This window comes from Lynx canadensis, chromosome A2, assembly GCF_007474595.2.
Source record: "Lynx canadensis isolate LIC74 chromosome A2, mLynCan4.pri.v2, whole genome shotgun sequence".
Taxonomy (NCBI): domain Eukaryota; kingdom Metazoa; phylum Chordata; class Mammalia; order Carnivora; family Felidae; genus Lynx; species Lynx canadensis.
The window spans coordinates 39,815,642-39,836,229 of record NC_044304.2 but is presented as its reverse complement, the minus strand read 5'-3'; the positions used below and the strand labels follow the sequence as shown (position 1 = coordinate 39,836,229).

General features: G+C 40.1%; 1 protein-coding gene across 1 annotated transcript in view; it reads left to right on the top strand.

Moving 5' to 3' along the window:
- SHQ1 (SHQ1, H/ACA ribonucleoprotein assembly factor) overlaps nt 1–20,588 on the top strand; it is a 99,126-nt gene that overhangs the window by 8,259 nt on the left and 70,279 nt on the right. The window contains exons 4-6 of the mRNA XM_030307244.2: nt 115–275; nt 9,008–9,120; nt 15,685–15,812. Of these exons, the coding sequence (XP_030163104.1) occupies nt 115–275; nt 9,008–9,120; nt 15,685–15,812 (402 nt within the window). The remainder of the gene's footprint in view (nt 1–114; nt 276–9,007; nt 9,121–15,684; nt 15,813–20,588) is intronic.

The window sequence follows — 20,588 nt, the reverse complement described above, 5'->3', positions numbered from 1 at the left end:
TATTCTTTTACATACCTTTCAGTGCATGTGGGCAGGCATTTTTTATACTTTTTCCCCTCCAAGTTGTACCTAGGAAACCCAGTACTTGAATAAATTAATATTTAACACATTCAGGTGCTTCTGAAGTTTCTGAGGGAGGAGTAGAAGCTGAGGATGAAGAGTTTGACTGGGAAATTGAACAGGTCCCCTATGAAGAGGTATCAGAAAGTGCTCTGAATCCACAGTGCCACTATGGATTTGGAAATTTACGATCCGGAGTGTTTCAGCGGTTACAGGTACGGTTTCTTTCTAAAAGACCTTGTTGTATAGGGTTTTACCATTTTGATATTTTAATTTCAGTTCTGCTCCTACTTGGAGATCTTTAATGAAGATTATAGGAGGTGATGTATTCAGAGCACAAGTCACAGCTGCTTCTCTGTAGTGATTACACACGTTTGTTCCTTTCCATTGCATTGGTGGTTCTGCCCAGTCACACTGTGCTTACAGATGTCAGATGTCCTGTTACTTTCTTTTTTCTCCACTTCATTCAGTATTCTAGACATGAAGTTTCCAAAACACAAAACGGAACTCCTCTTTCCTCATACTTAACTGCGAATCTTTGTGTTACACTTCTGAAAGATGAAAATGATTACGTGATGTTTTATAAATATAAATGAGAGAGAATGTTCCCGATGAGAGTGAATTTGTGTCTTTTGATCGAATTGTTTAGTTCTTGGTGTACAGTGGGCACTTGTGTCTGTTTACTCTTGGTGGGGGTTGAATGTAATCTCTTGTTAGAACCCAATTGTTTGTCACTTAGGCTAAAAAGGAATGACATCAGTCTCTCTTCCTCAAAAAACATAGGAAATTCCGCTTTATTTTAGTTTATGAGGGGAGAATGAAATGGAGAGGAGAGATTTTGAACTATTTTGTACCTGTGTTGTTTTATAGAAAATGCCTCCCTAGAATGTTATATGATGGAAAGTATTTCTGAACCATTAGCTTGGAGTTTTGTTTCATTTTGTTTTGTTTGAATTTTAAATGAAAGAAATCGTAACAGACAACTTTTTTTTTTTTTTTTTTTTCCCTCAATCCCTATCTGGGCAGAGGACATGAAATCTCTTTAGGCTGTAGTTTATTATAGTAAGACATATTTGAATTTACTAAAGAAGGGTTTACCTATGTTTTAGTCCCACTTCTGCTGCTTAGATTTGGGGTGATAGGCCAGTTATTTGATCATAAACAAGTCTTGTCTCCTCTTTATCAAATAGGGATAAATTTACTCATCTACATTGTAATAGCATTTAGAAAACTTAGGAGATGCTGCATTATAAAAACTCTTTGAAAAAGAATAGGATGCTAGAAAGACTTCTGCCTATGAAAATATAAAATGCTCTCCAGACTCTTTAAAGAGAACAAAATTGGGATTTACTTGAGCAAATAATGCTGATTAGATACTCCCTTCAAAACCCTTATATGCTTTTTTCCCTGAATTACGGTCTCTCCATAGTCTCTCTCCCCAATCACATTTTCTGGTCATCTCTGAGGTAGTTAGAGTCCATTTTGTCTACAGCGCTAACTACAGTGCATGGACCTCACCTGTTTAGCTGAGAGCTACTTTGTGGTCCGTCACTTGGGGTGTACCTGTGTGAAGCTCTAAATGAATGCTAATACAAGTCAAGCAGGCCAAGTACAGATTGTACATTCAGATGGATCATCATTTCTGAGGCGAGGGCACTTGCTTTCTTGCTGCTGCCGTTGAGGGGAGAGCCTTTCAAGGGATTTCTGCCAGGTTGCTGAGAAGATGCTGGAATGCCATAACGTAAGCCTAGGCCAAGTCCTTTAGGTCCCAAGTTCTTGTATCTGTTGGAAATGTTCAATAAGTAATTTAGATTTATTTTAAAAAATGTTATGAAATATTCTCTGGGTCTTTCTGAATGTCTTAACTAAGGCACCAAATCTCTGGGCACCTATCACCCAGCTTTAAAAATAAATGTCAGCATAGTTAGAGCCCCTGATTACATCATTCTGTTTCCCCTCAGAAATGAAACACTGAATTTGATGTTCATGATTCTCGAGCCTTTAGCTTGATGATCTAAAATCATTAAAATGTTCAAATTTTAACTGAATGAGCATTGCTGTTCTAAGCTGTTTGAATGCATATTTTCTTCAACAGAGGAAAAAAAGAGAGCCATGGATGTGAACAAGCCCTGAGGGGTGATGTAACTGGTAACTAGTGGTGCAGGCTTATAACCCATGTCTGTAGTAACGGGGTAACAGAAAGTTCTCAAAGTAAACATTTTTGTGTGTTTAGTTTTGTGACAAAACCTGATCTGAATCGATGTCTTTATTATTTTTTTTTTTTAACATTTATTTTTGAGCGGAGAGGGGGAACAGGAGGGGCAGAAAGAGGGAGACAGAGGATTGGAAGCAGAGTCTGCACTGTAAGCGCAGAGTCTGATGCGGGGGCTTGAACCCACGAGTTGTGAGATCATGAGCTGAGCCAAAGTCAAGTCGGCCCCTTAACCCACTGAGCCACCCAGGAGCCCCACTGATGTGAGTCTTTTATTAGTTTCTTAAATCCCGCTTAGTGTGCATATTGACAGATTTTGCCAGAGAAATAGTAATGCATTTGAATACAGGGTGCTGCCCCAGATTTAGAGGGGGTTAAATAAAATATGTAATGGGTGTGTACCAGTTAACTTCTCTAAATTCTTTAAAAGGTCTGGATGCTGAAGTTCGCTCCTCTCTAGGGGGACTTGAGTAACAGGTACTGGACTTCCCTGTCTGTGCATCAGCAGCCAACAGCTACTGACTATGTCGCTGTGCCAGGCACTGTGCGGGGCTCTCGTGTGTATCTGTTCCATCCTGGCATCGTTGCTGTTACTTGTGCACCTTTTACCAGTGGACAAACCAGTAGATGTAGGTACTGTTTTTTCAAAATGATATACATATATTTTTTTATTGAATGATTTTTTTTTTAAATATAATTTATTGTCAAATTGGCTAACATACACTGCGTAAAGTGTGCTCTTGGTTTTGGGGGTAGATTCCTGTGACTCATCGCTTACGTACGATGCCCATTGCTCATCCCAACAAGTGCCCTCCTCAACGCCCATCACCCATTTTCTCCTCTCCTCCACCCTCCCCTCAAGATTGTATGTTCTAATGAATAAAACTAGAAGTTTGTGATATTCTTTATGACCGTTAAGGAATGAAAACTTTCAAAAATCCTCTGTGAACCAAAGGACACCCTCTCTGGGGTATTAACATAGGTGTGTTTTGTGCGATAGTGGCCCCCAAATCTCACATAATTGGTGTTCCTCGCAGAGTTGTTCTGCATTCATGACTGCTCTGTGTATGACACCACTACCCTGTGCTTAAAAACTGAGCGATCATTTGACTAAGGTTAGTGGTGTGGGTGTCTTTCTGCTAGTGAAGCAATGAGAAGAAGCTGGAATGATTACTGCCTAAATACCTTTGAGAACATCTCTTCTGTTTTCAAGTGATGGACTTAAGAAACGTCAGCATTTTCTCAAAGAATGTTTTCTCACAAGTTTAGACTTTCTCTCATTCTGCCTTTGGATGAGAAAATATCCATGAAGTTTTGTTGATGGCTCATATTTTACTAGTTTTTCCACAGTCTCTTTTTTCCCCCCCTTAAGTGAAAAATAGGTTTATTTTCTTTGATGATAAAAGCGATACATATTCATTATAAAAATATAACAAAGAAAGGAAACATCATTCGTAATTCCAAGACCCAGGTATCTGCTCTTAATCGAATAATTTAATCCTTCATGGTGGGGGGGGGGATTTATAGTCGATGTTTTTTCCCCTCTGACCATGTACACGGCATATGCTTCGAAACTTCCATATTTCATACTGATAATGAGAAGAAAAAAGAAGTGGTATTTGCTGAAACATTCTTTTTAATGTATCTCTCCCCTCCCCATCCCTTTTTTCTTTCCTTTCTAAAACCGCTGCCAGCCGCCGGGGCGCCTTTGGAAAACTGCCCCGGCTGCTCAAAGTCAGGGCCTCACAACCGGCGTCAGGCGGTGGGGGCTGCCAGGAGCAACCATCCCAGAGTCTCTGGGCGCCAACCCAGCAAGCTCCCGGCACCGCCGCTGCCAGCAGCCACAGGACGCTGGCTGGCCGGCCCTTTTCCTTCCCGCAGCTGCACCAGGGACCCGAGGCTGTTGTCTCCAGGAGGCCTATTGGCCAGATGTGCACACAGTTCATTTTCTCCCTGGAGGGTCTCTGCCATAGCGATGCCAAAATTTAACATAAGCCTGATTTTCATCCTGCATGACCTTTTCTTGGCAATACCCACTTTAAATGGTTCAACTGACAGTGGCCGTAGCAGAATCACCGCTGTTCTGGTATGGCCGAACATTTCCCATCTTCTTATCTTTCTACCTTTGGTTGGTTGATGCCCTAGATGGATTTCTCTTCCCCCACGCTAACTTGGCGTTGTAGTTCCTTTCGGTTCCTCTTGAGAGTCTGGTTTGAACAGGGCCACTGTGTATGACCGTGTGTAGGACGAGCCTGGTGGGGCTTGTACTGCTGGGGATGTTCGTGTTCTTTGGGGTACAGACTGCATAGCTACATGTGGAGGCCCTGAGTCTGGAATCAAGAGGGGAGAGGAGGAAGAGAGGAAGGACAGCTGCGTTCTTACTGTCTAATTCTTACTCTCATGAGAGCAGAGACCTGGTGTGTATATTTATTTCTGGGTCTCTAGCGCCCCAGGCAGCCCCTCATACAGTATTTGCTGAATGAATGATTTAATACTGAAGGTCAGGAACAGTGCCAGGGATACAGTGAGGAAAAATATTGACCAGACTCCTGTCCTCATGGAATCTTCTAGTGGGAAGCTAGTCCGTAATCCTGTAAACAACAAATAAACTAGAGAATTTCAGATAGTGACAAGTGAAGGAACGGATGGGGTAATGTGGGAGACTGTGGGGTACTCCTTTGGTGAGGATGCCCAGAGAAGGCCTCTTTGAGGAGCGACATTTGCACTGAGTCTTGAATGGTGAGAAGTGTATTGTAAATGCAAAGTCTCAGGGTTTTAGAAAGGGAAGGAAGCCTGGTATGTGGCTTGGGGGATTTGAGCCAGAAGAGGAAGGTAGGAGGTGGGCATAAAGTACAGGACAGGGGCTAGATTGTGCAGAGCTGTGGGGAAAGTCTGGGTTTATTCTCAGTGCAATTAGTATTTTGAAATGCCTGTGGTTCCCTTAGTCCGTTTATCCTCTGAAATGTAGTTACCTACAGAAATTCCCAGATTCTACCCCATTTGTGACCTTATATCTGGTTCAGGTGAAGTATGAAGCAGCACATTTTAATCCCTATTTTTCTCTTTTTATTGCTACTGGCAAGTGAGGACGTGGAAGGGGAAGGAGGACAGGTATTCCCAGTAGGAAGTTGGACAGTGAGTGCAGGGAACAGCATGGAACAGGGGGACACAGAGGAAGGAAGCTAATTATTGAATGTATGAAGCCTTGTACTTGATGCTTTACTCGTATTATTTCATTTAATCCTCATAACAGCCTGTGGTAGACAGAATGATGCTCCTTCCCTCCCCATTCCCTGGCATGTCTGTGTGTGCCAGTCCCTGGAACATGTGAACATACTGCATTATGTGGCAGAAGGGACTTTGCACGTACAATTAAGTTAAGGATCTTACGATGGGGAGATTATCCGGCATTATCCAGGTGAGTCCTATCTAATCACAGGGCCTTTATGAGAAGGAGGTAAGACAGTCAAAGTGAAAAGAGAGAAGGCCACATGATGATGGAAGCTGAGGGAGGAAGGGCATTGTCATGGGACATTTTTTTAATATACCTGCCAAGAAATGAGGAAGCTACCCTCCAAGATGAAAGAGGCAAAGCAACCGATTCTCCCTTAGAACCTTGAGAAGGAACCAGCTTTGCCTTCCCTTCATTTTAGCCCAATGAGACTGACTCTGGACTTGGGAGCTCCACACCTATAAGAGAATATATTTGTGTTGTGTTAAGGCGCTAAGTTTGTAGTAGTTTGTTATAGCAGCAAGGGGAATCTAGTCCCCAGCCTCACGGTGGAGGTGTCACTAGACTCATTCACAGAAGGGAGGCTAAGATTCAGGGAGGATGCACAGTTAGACTGGAGCTGAGGTGTTTTTTTTTTTTTTTTTTAATTTTTTAATGTTTATTTTTAGTTTTGAGAGAGAGAGAGTGTGAGTGGAGGAGGGGCAGAGAAAGAGGGAGACGCAGAATCTGAAGCAGACTCCGGGGTCTGACCCCGACACAGGGCTCAAACTGAAGAACTGCAAGACCATGACCTCAGCTGAAATTGGACGCTTAACCGACTGAGCCACCCAGGCGCCCCTGGAGCTGGGTTTTAATTTCAGTTTGTCTGACTACAGATTCACATTTTTTTCTGCTTCATTGGGCTGCTTTCAGAAGTGAGTGAGTGAGTGAATGAGTACATGTATGTATGTGCAAGGAACTCCTTGGGGCTAGTAGGGAAGCAAATGTGTGACTTAAGGGTGCTGGGAAGAAGGACTTGGGGTCCGTGGGCAGGAAACGGCTCTCATGGTAGCCATCTGGCTGACATGAGTCCAGTGGGCCCAGTACAACTCGACCTCTCCTCCCAAGGCCTACGGTCAGCACCTTTTCTGGCCATGTGCCTGGAGGACTTCATTTCAGGCAGGTGAGGAAGAGAGGAAGAGTCCAGATTGTCCTGCTTGGGGAAGAGATGTTTGTGGTGGGTTGCAGTGGAACTCTGAAAGCATTTTTTCATGGAAACATTGCCACAGGGTTGTACGCCCTTTGAATGGAGAGTACTCTATTTAAAGTTTATTATAAGTGGAATAAACTTGTGGGTTACCATGAGCACATAAATACTGGTTTTAATAGTATTTCTATAGGGAAATATATTCTTAATCTCCCAAAAGTGAATTGTAAGGGAACTTTTGGAATGCAAAATTTTATTTGGGGACAGCCAAGAATCTGGTTTTTGCCTGGAATGTTTGCAGTTAGAAGTATTAACGTATTCTGGACGTGACATCCAAAAAGTTTCTGGGCCCTTTCATTGCATTAGAATGTGCTTAGGTTAAATGTTGTTGATATTACTTGAGCTAAGTGGATTTTGATAGGAATGAGAGAATTTTTTTTTTCAATGCAAAAATTTGGATTGTGTGGGGAGTGTTTATGTTAGTGTCTCCTTGGCTCCTTCAGCTTATTGTAGCTCATTTCTTTGTGGTGAGGTTGCCTCACGGCTCTCGACTTTAAGCTCGATTATTAGGCACTAACCTGTCATTCCTTTTGCCAATCTGTTTTCAGTTTCCCTCCATGACTCTCTCGAGTAATTTCCCTGGATTTCTTTTTAGTTAAGGTTCTTTCAGTTTCTATACTTCTCATTTGTGGTCAGTAATTGGAATGAAGAGGTTGAAAAAAAGATGTCGCTATAGGGATATTTTGCATTGTATGAGGTTTTTTGGCTTCATAATTCTAATAATAATAAAAAAAGATTATATGGTTTCCTAGACAGTTTTCCTACTATACCTATTTTCTGTAGGATTTGACCTAAGAAACATGCTCTGTATCAGTGTGTGTGTATACATCAGTGAAGACTTTTACGGTAAAATTGAATATCAATTAGGATTAGATTTTTAAGTTTGCAGATAGAAAGTCATATACATCAAAATCGCCCTTAAAAATTCTTAAATATGCTCATAAAGTAGAACACACACAGTTTTATATGTAAGTTTTATTTGGAAATCCTTATTTGAGACCAGCTGAGTTAGTCCTTAGGAAGAAACAAAAGGAAAGTCTGCATGTAGATGTTCAAAAGTGATTAAAGAAGACAGTTTTCAGTGATACAAACAGACTTTATTTAACGCTTTAGGAAGTGAACAGTCTTCACTGGGAGACATGGAAAAATGGGCGAAAGGCAGAAAATTTTAATGAGATAAAGAATAACAAGGAAGAAAGATAGGAAATGTCTGATTGGCTAAGGCCACACAGTCAACCTTGTTTGGGGTAAGAGGGAACCAGGAAGTAAGCATAGCACCCAGGGTTGGCCTGGCTTCTGGAGATGGGCTGACTGGGTCTAGTGGATTTCTGGTCGAGCAGAGATTTATGGGCACACAAAAGTTACCTAAGGTTCTGTTTGCTAACATGGCAGGAGCATCTCTATCTTCCAGTCTAGAAATGTATTTAGGGGCGCCTGGGTGGCTCAGTCAGTTAAGGATGTGACTTCAGCTCAGGTCATGATCTCATGGTTCATGGGTTCGAGCCCCGCTTTGGGCTCTGTGCTGACAGCTCAGAGCCTGGAGCTTGTTTGAGATTCTGTGTCTCCCTCTCTCTCTGCCCCTCTCCCACTCACGCTCTGTCTCCCTCTGTCTCAAAAATAAATAAACATTAAAAGAAAAATTTAGAAATGTATTTAAACATGCTGTTAATAACTTTAAAATCTCTAGGAGTAAATGGGGAAGAGATGGAGAATTGAATGTTCCTGTTGCTTGCAGGGAGTTATTCTGTTTTTTGCTTTTTGTTTTTTGTTTTTTGTTTTTTTAATGATGAATGTTCAGGGGTGCCTGAGTGGCTCAGTCAGTTAAGTGTCCGACTTCGGCTCAGGTTGTGATCTCATGGTTCGTGCGTTTGAGCCCCACATCGGGCTCTGTGCTGACAGTTCGGAGCCTGGAGCCTCCTTTGGATTCTGTGTCTCTCTCTCTCTGCCTCTCCTCCGCTCGTGCTCTGTCTCTCTCTCAAGATTAAATATACATTAAAAAATTATGATGAACGTTTATGTCTGATATATATTGATCACTTTGTTGTACAAATTAAATGAGATAACTTATGTGAAAACTTCTAACAGGGAAGCAGTAGGTGTTTAACAAACATTTGCTGGATTTGAATCTACATGTCACAGGTAGTATTATGGCCTGCTGATCAGATTGTTCCTTTGTTTTGGCCTTTCATGCAAAATTAGATTTTTCAATGACAAAATAGGAGATAGCAATTATTCTTTCTTTTCTGGGTGTTCTTAGGATGAATTGAGTGATGTTATTGATATTAAGGATCCAGATTTCACTCCTGCACCTGAACGAAGGCAGAAACGCCTGGATGCTGAGCTGGCCAAGTTTGATCCTGATCATTATCTGTGAGTATTGAGTTTTTTGAGCGTTTAATTGACCTGATGTTGATTTGAAAATTTTTGGAGTGCCTTTTTAACTATGCTAGGCCTGTGGTTTTGGGATTCTCGAAATTAGTGATGGCTCAGAACCTTAATTGACTTTTGAATTAACCTACAAAGTGTTAAGCCTCTGTGATCTTTCTAAGATACCATTCCAGCATCGGAGAACTCTTAATGTACTTCTTTAAGTTTTTCCTCGCCAGGCTAAAAAGTAGAACACTGCATTCGTGAGAATATTTATAGTTCTTCTCAGTAGACTTTTTGTTGTAATTAATGGTCTATGTAAATGAAAAGATGTTTCAGTTTTTTTTTAAGAATTTGAATCTACATTTACTTCATTTCTTGGCTGATCCAGGGTTTTACCAACACTTCATTTCCGAGCACCTGTAATTGAAGATCTGAGTCTAATTAACAAATAATTGTTCATTGCAGTAGGGTATAAATAAAATCTAATTTTAAGTTTTGTTGTATTTCCCATCTGCCTTGATTGTGTCTTTTGCCATAATGTGTCACTTGCAGGCTTGTATTTGCCTAACAAACTGATCTAGTTGATGCATAGGTAAATAATCACTTGAGCATTGTGATGTTTCTCATTGGCCACAAAAGCAGTACTTCGTCCAAGTAAGGGATTGTCACCTGGCTTCTGTGGATACTCGGCTCTCTTAGGATGTGAGTCCTAGGTTGATGTAGGCCTCAATTATTATTCTTCCCAAGCTCTGGGCCAACAATTTCTAAACCGTTATACATGCAGCTGTAATCATCGTATTCCCTTATATTTGTATAGTGCTTTCAGCTTATCAAGTGCTCTCAAGTGATTATTTAAATCCATTTTCACAACAGTTGGGTAAAGAAGGTTAAGGGACTTGCCCAAGGTCATACCACTACTAAGTGGCTCCGTCAGGACTTGAAAAGAGTCTTTCCATTTGTCATTTTGTATTTCCTTTTCATGTACACTATTTCAGTTTAACTGCTGTTACTCTTGTGATTAACATTCTATCTCCTGTGACACAGTGGGAGACTAATTGGAATGGCAGAAATATATCTTGTGATGTGCAAATGCATTGAGTGATGTGTAGTGATAAATGGTCAGAACTGTTCAACATCCTAGGGGGAACTGGGTAAGAGCAGGGTATGTTATATTTTGGAGGACATCTGAGAGATTCAGCTCCATTTATATTGCCATTTCTAATTACCTTTATCTCTCCAATTGTGGCTTTAAAGGTCCACTGAAGAGTAATTTGAAGAAACCTATTTAAAATCATGCTGAATATTTAAAGTGGGAAATTTCATTGTCAGCAAATTTCTCAGGCCAGCATGAAAACAGAATGAGCTTTACAAGAGTAAAATTTCAAGTGGGAGGGAGCTTAATTAGAAGAACTGCCTATCTCTTCTCTTCTAAAACTGGAAGAATAACGACATGGCCTGAGAGAATTAGGAAATTGGAATTTATAGTTAGCAGTGTGATATTATATGCAGCCCTTATTTTTCTCCATCTTCTGTGTTTCTTTATCCAGAAGCTCATTTTCTTTAATAGTATGCATGAGCTATTCTTTCCATTATTTAAAGAAGAGTTCTTACACGAGTGGTTTAAATTTAGTCATGGGCAGGTCGGAGAGTGGGAGCTGTGCGGTAAAGGTTCTTTGTGACTTCTCCAGTAACAGTAAGACTTTGGCTAATTGTAGTTTTTGTGTTACTTCTTACCCATTATTTATATTGGCTGACTGACTCACCCAGATGTGTTAATACTAGAGAAGTCCAAGTAAAATTCTTTTAAATTTTCAATTAAAAAAAATTTTTTTTAGCTCAGTGCTTTTTAAATTGTTCTTAATGGTTAATACAGCGGAGGAAAAGGTTTGCTTCAATGTTTACCTACCATGCAGACAATACATTGCGTGTGTCATGTTAGACATTTATGTACGTGAATGTAATGTACACGCGTAATACATAATATATGTCATTGTGAAGTATATGAGACTTTCAAGTTGTGTGACTTCTTACTGGTCGTGATGTCTCGTCACGGTGTCTGATATTTTACAGGCTTAAGGAAAACTAATTTTAATTCTATCCTAAGGCAGAACAACACAGTGAGGTAAATTCAGTATATAGAAAAATTCATACCTTTCAAAGGCACATATAAATGACTTAGGATAATAATTATTTTTTAGGTCTTGTGTTGTAAAATCTAGAGGCCATTCTGTGATGTTATTCCTTGCTGTGTGTTTTGCAGCCCAGCAGAATACTGGGCATATAACAGATGATCCATAAACATGCATTGTTTTTGATTGTCTATTTTTTGCTATTTGTAACTCCTTTTGGGCATTATTTTTACACTACAGTTTGTTGAAGGTATCTGGAAACATTCTTTAATAGGCCTTCCTGTTTTGCCTGTCATAGGCAAGTTTTCATATTTCTCTTGCCGAGAGTGGTTTTTCTTTCCTTCCCTAGGCATATTGTTTTTTTTAATTGTCAGCATATCTTTTACCTGAACCAATTCATAAATCTGCCTATGTCCTTCTTTGGGAGAAAATAGAAGAATTGAGTTAGCATTCTAAATATCTGTGAGGTGAGAAGAGGTACAAAAATGATCCCTAGCATTTGGGGTGCCATTTTAAATTGTAACTTTTCAGTGCTGTAAATTTGTTTAAGAGTTTGATACACTCATCTGGCTTTTGGATTAATTGAGGAATGTCAAGGCTCCGAGTACTAATGATGAGGCTGGGAAGAAGATCACTTGCTTCCAGCATGGCTCTTTATTCAAAATGGCAAGCTTAGGAAAAAGCATTAGAGGAAAATCTCATCGATTTCTTCTTTCACATATGCACTAATTTGTTCAACAAATCCCAGTTTGAATGAACTGCATGCCAGGCAGAGTCACACATACTGAGGATTTGTGTGAATACCACAAGGTCACTGCATTCATGGGGCTTACTTTCTAGTGGGGAAGGAGACAAGATTTGGATTGTGATAAGTGCTCTGGAGAAAAGTCACGTTGTTAAGGGTTTGGAGAGCGACTGGGTATTTGCTGACCTCCTCTGCTGAGTGTCCAAAATTGAACTCATCATTTTTACCTGGAAAGTCTTCCTACATTTTCCGTTCGGTGGAGTGTACCATTTTTCACTCCAGTCACTCAGGGTAGAAACCCGGGATTTATCTTCGACTCCTTTCTTTCTCCACACTTCTAATCCATCCAGAAGTGGTACCATTTATCTCTTTGCTGTTTCCTTCACTCAGTCTCTTTCTGGTCCTCCTATATGTCTGGCTTAGTGCAGCAGTCTCATGACTTCGTATTTGGTGTATCCACCTCCAGCCTGGACTCCTGCAAATCCATCAACCATAAAACCACCAGTATCATGTCTTAAGTACTGAAAGTGAACATCTGCTTTAAATCTTCACTGGGTTCTCCATCAATTAAAGTATATAAACTTCTACCTCCTTAGCACGGTGTAGAAAGTTCTCTGTGACCTGGACTGTGCTTACGTCTGGAGCTTCTCTTTTGCCTGTCCCTGTCTACCCTATACGCTGCAGCAGTAATGAATTTTAGTTATTTCTCTGCCTGTACCATGCCACTTCTTGCACACTTTGTATTCATGATGCTCCTGTGACAGCTGTTTTCTCCCTTGCTCCACCTAGCTTGGATAACTTTTATCTTTTAAGACTGGGCTCCAGTGTCACCCCTTGGCACACCCCCTCTCAGACTGGCAGAGGAAGCCCTCCTCGGGGCTTCCAAGTGACAGATCATCTTGATGTTACAATATTCTCTCTTTGTATCCATTCCCATTTCATTGTGGAGCCCTGAAGGGTCAGGAGTGTCTTACTGATCCTCATCTCCCTGATTCTGCATTTTCATGGGGCACTCGGTAAATGCTCATTGAGTGAATGACATTTAGAAACTTGAAAATAAATTCATTCTGGAAAGTAGAACATTAATCAACTTCAGATCTTGTTCACAAAACTCTTGAACCATGGACAGTGTAAAGGATAAGCCATCACATTTTCAACTATTGGGACTATATTAGTGAGATTTTACCCAAAAGAGTCATTTAAACATTTTGAAATTTTTAGAGGGAGGGCGTGGAAGTGGTAGATTTTACAAGGTCTTGTTTTGGTTTTTTTTGCCATCACTTCTTCTAGGGAGACCCAGAATCATTTTAGATGGGCTCTTCAACTCTTGACTTGTGTCGTCAGCCCTCCATTATGTGGAGTCCTTTTTTCTCATTCTCCCAAGTTCTCTCTGGGTGATTGTGTGTTCTCCCTTGGCCTTCGTCACTGTCTAAATGCTCACAATTCCATGTGTCTCTCCTGAGCATCAGATTTGTGTGGCTAACTGCCTATTGCGCCAGTCTCTGTATGTCCTGCAAGGATGTCTCAAACTCAGCCTGTTCCAAGCGGAAGTCTCCAGCTATTCTGTTTAGTGTCCCTGTGTTCCTGTCTCGTCAGAGGGCACTGTTGTCCACTGAACTGTCTCAGCTGGAATGCTGGATATAGACCTTGACTCCTGGCCCCCTTTATGTCTACATCCTAAGGATTCTAGCCTATGACTGTAGCTCAGATCCACTTTGCTCCATGTCCGTTGCTACTGCCCCCTTCCAGGCCTCCATGATTTCTGTGCTCTGGAGCTTGCTCCTAGACCATGTTCCAGACCAGTGAGAGCAGTGGGCCAAAGCACACTGATATGAGACCCATATGTAAAAGGTTTTAAGTGTCTAGTCGTTTTTAGTGACAAAAATCCACTAGATTTTTTGGACATGGCTTACAGTGTTGTTGTCACTACAGCGTATTGTTTTCAGCTATCCTCAACTCCCCTTTGCCCCCTTAAACGTGCCTTCTTGTTTCCTGGCCTTTGCTACCTATTCTTGTAGCCAGAATACTCTCTCCTATCTGTCTTAGTCTAGTTAACTGTTTATTGTCATTCAGCTATTGGCTTAGATAGTCTTCCCTTCAGGGACCTTCCCTGTCATCCCAGTTTGACTTTACCATAGATGCTCGTACTGTTAGGTCATAGTAGTTACATAGCACTTATATTGTGACTGCTGGGCCCTCCTATGACACTGTAAGTTCCGTAAGGACCCTGACTGCATGTTCTTGTCAGCCGTGTAACCCCAGTGCCCAAAATGGAGTCAGTACTACTGTTGGCACAGGGCAGAGTCACTACTTCCTGTTGACTTTTATTAAAGCATTTTAGCTGTTTACTTGTAGTACTTATCTTTTTGAACTATCTGTCATGTACCTGACAAAAATTGATAATTGAGAATTGCTATTTCAAGATCATTGCTATTCGGTTTTGTCCCATATGTACTTTTATTTCCTCAAGCATAAAAATGGAATGTTTATATTGGTTAATGGCTTGGATTCTGGAGTAAGACTTAATTGGGTCCAGATCCTGGCCACACTTCTTCCTGGTTCTTTGACCTTGGCCACGATATACAAGTTTTCTGACCCTCAGTTTCCACCCATGTAAAATGGGAGTATTAGTAGTACCCCCTGCCTATGGGGATGGTGTGAAGATTTAAGAAAGTGATGGGTGAAAAGTATTTAGTGCAGTGCTTGGCATGTATGAAGAATTCAGTAAGTTATCTGATTTTCTAATCAGAAATTAACTCAGTTAATAACTCAGTTATCTGAGTTTCTAATTTTAGAAAGATTTCATTATCTCAGTTGAAAGAAAAAATATTTCAGGTCATAAAACTATCAGCTAGAAAATCAACCTGTGAAAACAACCAATTCCTTGAGTTTCTAATTAACTGACATATAAATGAATTTTTCACCATGAGTTCTACTTTTTTGTTGTTCTGTTCCCACGAATACCAGTTTTCAGCCTTGAATGCAAGGTGGTAGAATTTCTGAATAAATGTCCTCCAGGAACCTATTTTGAAGGTAGCAGTTATTTTGCAAGTTAAAACCCAGAAAGTGAAGTACATGCAAATTAATTTTCTCTCCTTTACAAACGTTGCTTTGTTCTTTTCCAATAGTTTTAAGCCAAGGGACTATTAGGACTAGCAGAGCTAAGTAAGAGAAATTGCATCTTGGTAGAAAGTATGAGGGCGCATGCTCATAAATGGTGTGTGTGGGGGGGTGGGTGGGTGTGCAGTATCTCGTATTTCCTGTTGATTCTTTTTTTTTCCTTTGGTAGAATTAAAAGATTCTTTCCTTTATTGTAACCTTACCAGAACAGGTGGTACTTAAAAACCTAGCCCAAGTTCAGTGCTTCAGTCCATTTTGTGTTCAGATTTGCCTCATCCCATGCCAGTGCAGTACGGGGGTGGGCCTTCAAGGGAAGGACTGGTGCTTTCTCCACTTTGTTTCTGAGGAGAGCAGAAATGTCACATATCCCTTTAGTCTGACCCCAGCTTTCATTTTATGGTGATTAGTGACCACTCAGAAAGTGAACACAGTGCTCATTTCCTTGATCTGTACTTTGAATTAACAATCTCTGTTTCTAATACAAAACGTAAGGAGTTAAGATAAAATTAAAAGAAAAATGAAACTCAGCTCAATTCTATGTAACAAGCTCGTTGACTGTTTTCTTTCCAGAGCTGACTTTTTTGAAGATGAGGCTGTTGAACAGATTTTGAAGTATAATCCTTGGTGGACTGACATATATTTAAAAATGATGGCCTCTTTGGGAAAGAGTCAGGAGCAAGAAAATCATGCTGCATTAGGTAAGCAACTCAAAATTAGGCTCATTTGTTTCCCGTCTTCCCTGTTACTAAGCACACAGTTGTAATTCTCTCATGGAGGGAAGATATTCTTTTGGTTTGCTAATTTTGGAAATGGAGTCTTCACCCCAGACTGGAAAATGCTACTCGATGATTAGACTGGTCTTGGAACAGTCTTTTGAAGTATAGTTGAATCATTGGGATCCTTTTAAAAATTTTTATTTTTTAAGTAAATTTAGGGACATGAACACACAGGACATCTGTAATAGTTGAATAATCTGCTTAAAAGATCTGAACATTCCACTGTAGTAAGGGCATTTGAGTATTAGCAATGGTGGGAAAAGACCTAGTTTTCATTCCCTTTGTCTGTTGATTGAATTGGATATGTCCTCTCCAAGTTTTTCATGATATTACATCTGTATGTTAGAATTATAACAGTTTCAGATAGATCAAGAGTAGAAGGCCCATGTTTTGCGGTATACTGATTTGGCTTTTATTTCTGTATTAAAAAACAGTAATCACTCTTAACAGTTTTAGGGTTTTTTCAGTGCATATACCGACATCTGAATATTAGCTGTAAGAAATTTATAAACAGACTCACATGCACTCTGTTCTTTCTTGACTTTCTCCAGTGTGTAGCACATGTTGTACCTCTTCCATGTCGGGCACTTAGGGTTCTTCCTGAGCTTTTAATAGCTGCCTGGCATTCTGTTGTATATTTTTATCATGATCCATGGATATTTGGGCTATTTATTACTGATGGGATGTTTGGGTTGTTTACAGTTTTTTTGCAGTACCTTCTTTGGCCACTCAGTCTGAAATAGCTGCAAGTCTATTGCCTAACAGTACTTTGATTCTCTGCATAGTAATGCGGTCGTCTGTTGTTTGCTATATTTCTGTTGTCTAGCAGAGTGCCTGTTGTATACTAAGTTCTTGGTAAATATTTATGGAAGAGATAAATACTGTACAAAGTATTTTTGTAGTTTGGTTTTGTTAGAGTTTAGGTGATTTCTACCAGATGGAAAAATTGCTGCTTTAATCTTTTATAATTGACTACTGCAGTAGAGAAACTCATTTATAAATAATGGCTCTTGTTACATTCTTTTCAACAAATCCTTGGTTTTATATTTGATTTGAGTTTAAGAATCTTTCAGAGACCTCCCACATTATATTGACACATTTTCAGGTAGAGGATTGCTAACACAGTTGGGATAGGTAATTGTATATGCCACGTAGGTCTGCTTAAAATGTCTGCTCACTCTGAAATCATGAAGGCTATCTGCTGGTCTCAATCAGTTTCCCCAAATTTGGTGCAGTGTTTTGATAAGGTGGTGCAGGTGGAAATTGGTGGTTGTGTAGTTAAGTTTTCTGTCCACAAGGGTGAGCTAGTTGCCCTAAAAATCAAGAAAAGGCATTACCTTTCTTTGATTTAAATTCGAACTTGCTTCACTTGGATCCTTTGTAGCTTGCTCTAGGTCCTGTTTTCTGTGAGAGCCAGCCTTTGAGTTAGTTCTCTGTGTGTAATTGTAACAGAAGATTAGACTAGTTCTTCCCTTTAACCACTGCCTCTCCTGTCCCTTCATCTTCATTCCACCTGTGACATGTATCCCGACTGGTGCTTAGAGAACAATTGTAGCCTGCTAAGCTAGTATGGTGATTCATTTTAAAAATCACCTTTAAAAATAGCAAGGACTTGTGATCTAAAGGTAGAAGAACTTGAGCTCTGTGTTGTTGTACAGAAAGCACTTTTCGTAATGTGCCAAGTATAGGGTTAAGGATGGATATAAGCTAAAGATGGGGTTCGGGCCTTAACACCTTGCTCCATCACAGGCTAGTTGTGTGATCTTGCAACTTGGCAGGGTTGCTGTGGAAATCTTATACCTACCACATAGAGTTGTCTTGATGACTGAATGAGATGATGTACTTGAAATCTCTAGCATGTTGTAAATGTTAGAGATTATTATTGTAGACTAACATCAATGGTGGGAGTGCCAGAAATTGAATGGCCTCTCTGTGAAATTAAAATTTTTGTACATTTATGAAGCTTTAGGGGGAAGTTTTTTGTTAATGAGATCTTTCTTTCTTTCTTTTTTTAAAAAAGTGTTTATTTTTTTATTTTTGAGAGAGAGAGAGAGCATGTGCATGTGAATGGGGGAGGGGCAGAGAGCGAGCCAGAGGGAGAGAGAATCCCAAGCGGGCCCTGTGCTATCAATAGAGACCCTGATGGGGGGCTCCATCCCACAAACCATGAGATCATGACTTGAGCCGATACCAAGAGTCAGACGTTTAACTGACCGAGCCACCCAGGTGCCCCTGTCTTTCTTTCTTTTTTTCTTGGTCAAGTATTGGAGGTCCCCAGAATTGTGAAAATGTTTTGAAGTGTGTTCACCCAGATGATAATATGGGCAAAAAGAAATAAACCAAGAAATAAACTTTCAAGTCCTTAGCCTACTCAAGGAGCATTCTCGTGCTGTATTTTCCCTTCCACTTCCTCTTTGTTCTTTGCCTCCCTGGCTTCCTTCCTTTCTGTGTCACTGCAGTGGGTGTTGCCAGGCAGATACAGCAGTGTGGGTGAGGGCTCTACCTTTGATTCAATCTCATCATAAAATAGTAAGCTAGATTGTTTAGAATTCCAGATAAGCCTTAGGTGGTGAACTTTGCTCCCTGTCTTTGCCTCAGTTATGATTCCTTTGATTTTATGATTCCTATGATTTTCATTGTAGGCCTGAGTTACAACACGGAGACTTTTATTAATGATCCCAGTCTTCCTCCCCAAAGGCTTGTAAATGGAAGTGTTAAATGCTATGCTCCTGCTGAGCTCTGGTTTCATGAGGATGGACTTACCACATTTCCCATGTTGTCTCTCCGTGGTTAATCTCAGCCCAAGAATCTTGGCACATGGTTGCATGGTGTGACACCACATAACATTTTTAGTCAATGAACTTCCTAGCGGGGACATCCTGTTTGGCACCAGTGAGTTCTCCAGTGTTTGTAGAGCTAACTGTCAGTGTCAGCTTTGAAAGTTGTAGCGCTGCGGGACTACCCATTTAGGCTAAAGGTTTGAATGCAGCACATTTTCTTCTGGTTCCCTTGATCTGTTTCCAGAAAGTATACAATATAATAGACAGATTTGCATTCCTCCGAGAGGAGCCGGATCAGGGATTATTTAATTGTTGCCCCACAGAAGACAGATATTTGGGAGGGGGATTTAGAGAGAAGGGACGATTTCAAAGTAACACAACTAGAGAATGTTCAAAGTGAAGTTAAGAAGGTCACTTTCCATTTTGATGGGAGCCCCTTTGCAGTCTTCACATGTACCGATTGGGGTTTTTTTTTAACATTAGGAGGTGGTCCCGGGCCATTTGCCTCATGCTAGTGCACCAGTGTCTTCCCCAAATGAATTGAGCTTTCCGCTGCCTTTGTTTGACTGTAGATTATTTATAGAAGTATAATTAACCGAAATGTTGTGAACTGTATAGCAAGGCTGCTTTGTAGTGTAGCTTAGTCATACAAATGCTTGACAAATGTTACTCATGGTGGCAATCATCCAAGTATTGTTGGCACCGCATCTGTAGTCATTTCCATTGCCGCTGCTTAGTTAGACCTGATTGTGTGCAAACCTCCCCAAGTTCCCCTTTGGGTGATGTGATTTACAGCTCTAATCAAAAAGGCCTTGGGGAGCTAAGACTTTTGGTTTCTCTAGTGATTTCCTACTTTGTTAATATTGTTATTTATCATCTCTGGTTCCTTTGCTTGAATTTCAGAATTTAAATGCATTTGTGTATTATTAATGAGCTATTTAAGCCAAAATGGACTTGAAAACGCTCAGAAAAAGGTGGTGGTGTGTTTTAAGGAAAGGTTAGGGGCACCTGGCATCCAAGAATTCTTGAGTACATTCAAGTAGGCTTTTCTTACATACACGGTCTTGGAAAGTGACTTATGTTATGCAGGAGCCCTTACTTGTGGGTAATGGAACATCAGAACCTATAGTTCCTAGGTCAGTCTTTACAAAGGATTAAGTGTATATACAGGTGTGATTACTTGAGAATGAAGGTATAAACATTTAGATGAGTAAATGTATTATTAAATGGTTCTGGGAATGCTTACCTCATGATTTAGAATTATCTGGAAGCAGAAGTCCTTATTAGTCAACTAGGATAAAGGCTTTTCTCAAGTGAGATAATATCATCATGAACACCTGGCACTTTGCTATTAGCTGAAGTAATGAACATCTCAAAACTATACCTACGAGAATACTGTCTCAAACCTTCTTATGAATTACTAGGGGACTAAAATACTTTGTTAGGTATACGTTCTTCATGCAGTGAATATGTGCTTTCTTACATTTTCCTTAAATCAGATTGCTTTAATTGAACTGAGAGCTTCTATTTAAATTAAGGGATCCTCACATTAGCCCTTCAATGAGACATTCTGCACCCAGTTTATCTGTCTTATTAATTCTATTTCCAAATCCCAGTCTTTAAAGAATGCTTCACCTGACACCTACCTGCATTAAGTTTAAAAGTATACACATATCTTTATGTTGCTGCCAGCAAATTAAAGCAAATGCATTCCCATCGTTGTCATTTATGTAAGCAGCACTTGTGCAAATACATTTCCTGTTTCTTCTCATACTTTTTAAACATAGAATTTCTAACATCATTAAAAAATGATTACATAAATATATTTTAAGATCTGGTTTTTTTGCACTAAGTAAATTTTAATGAGTAGAGGGGTATTGCTTCTAGTAATTTCTAATAACTGCGCTTAAGATTTTTT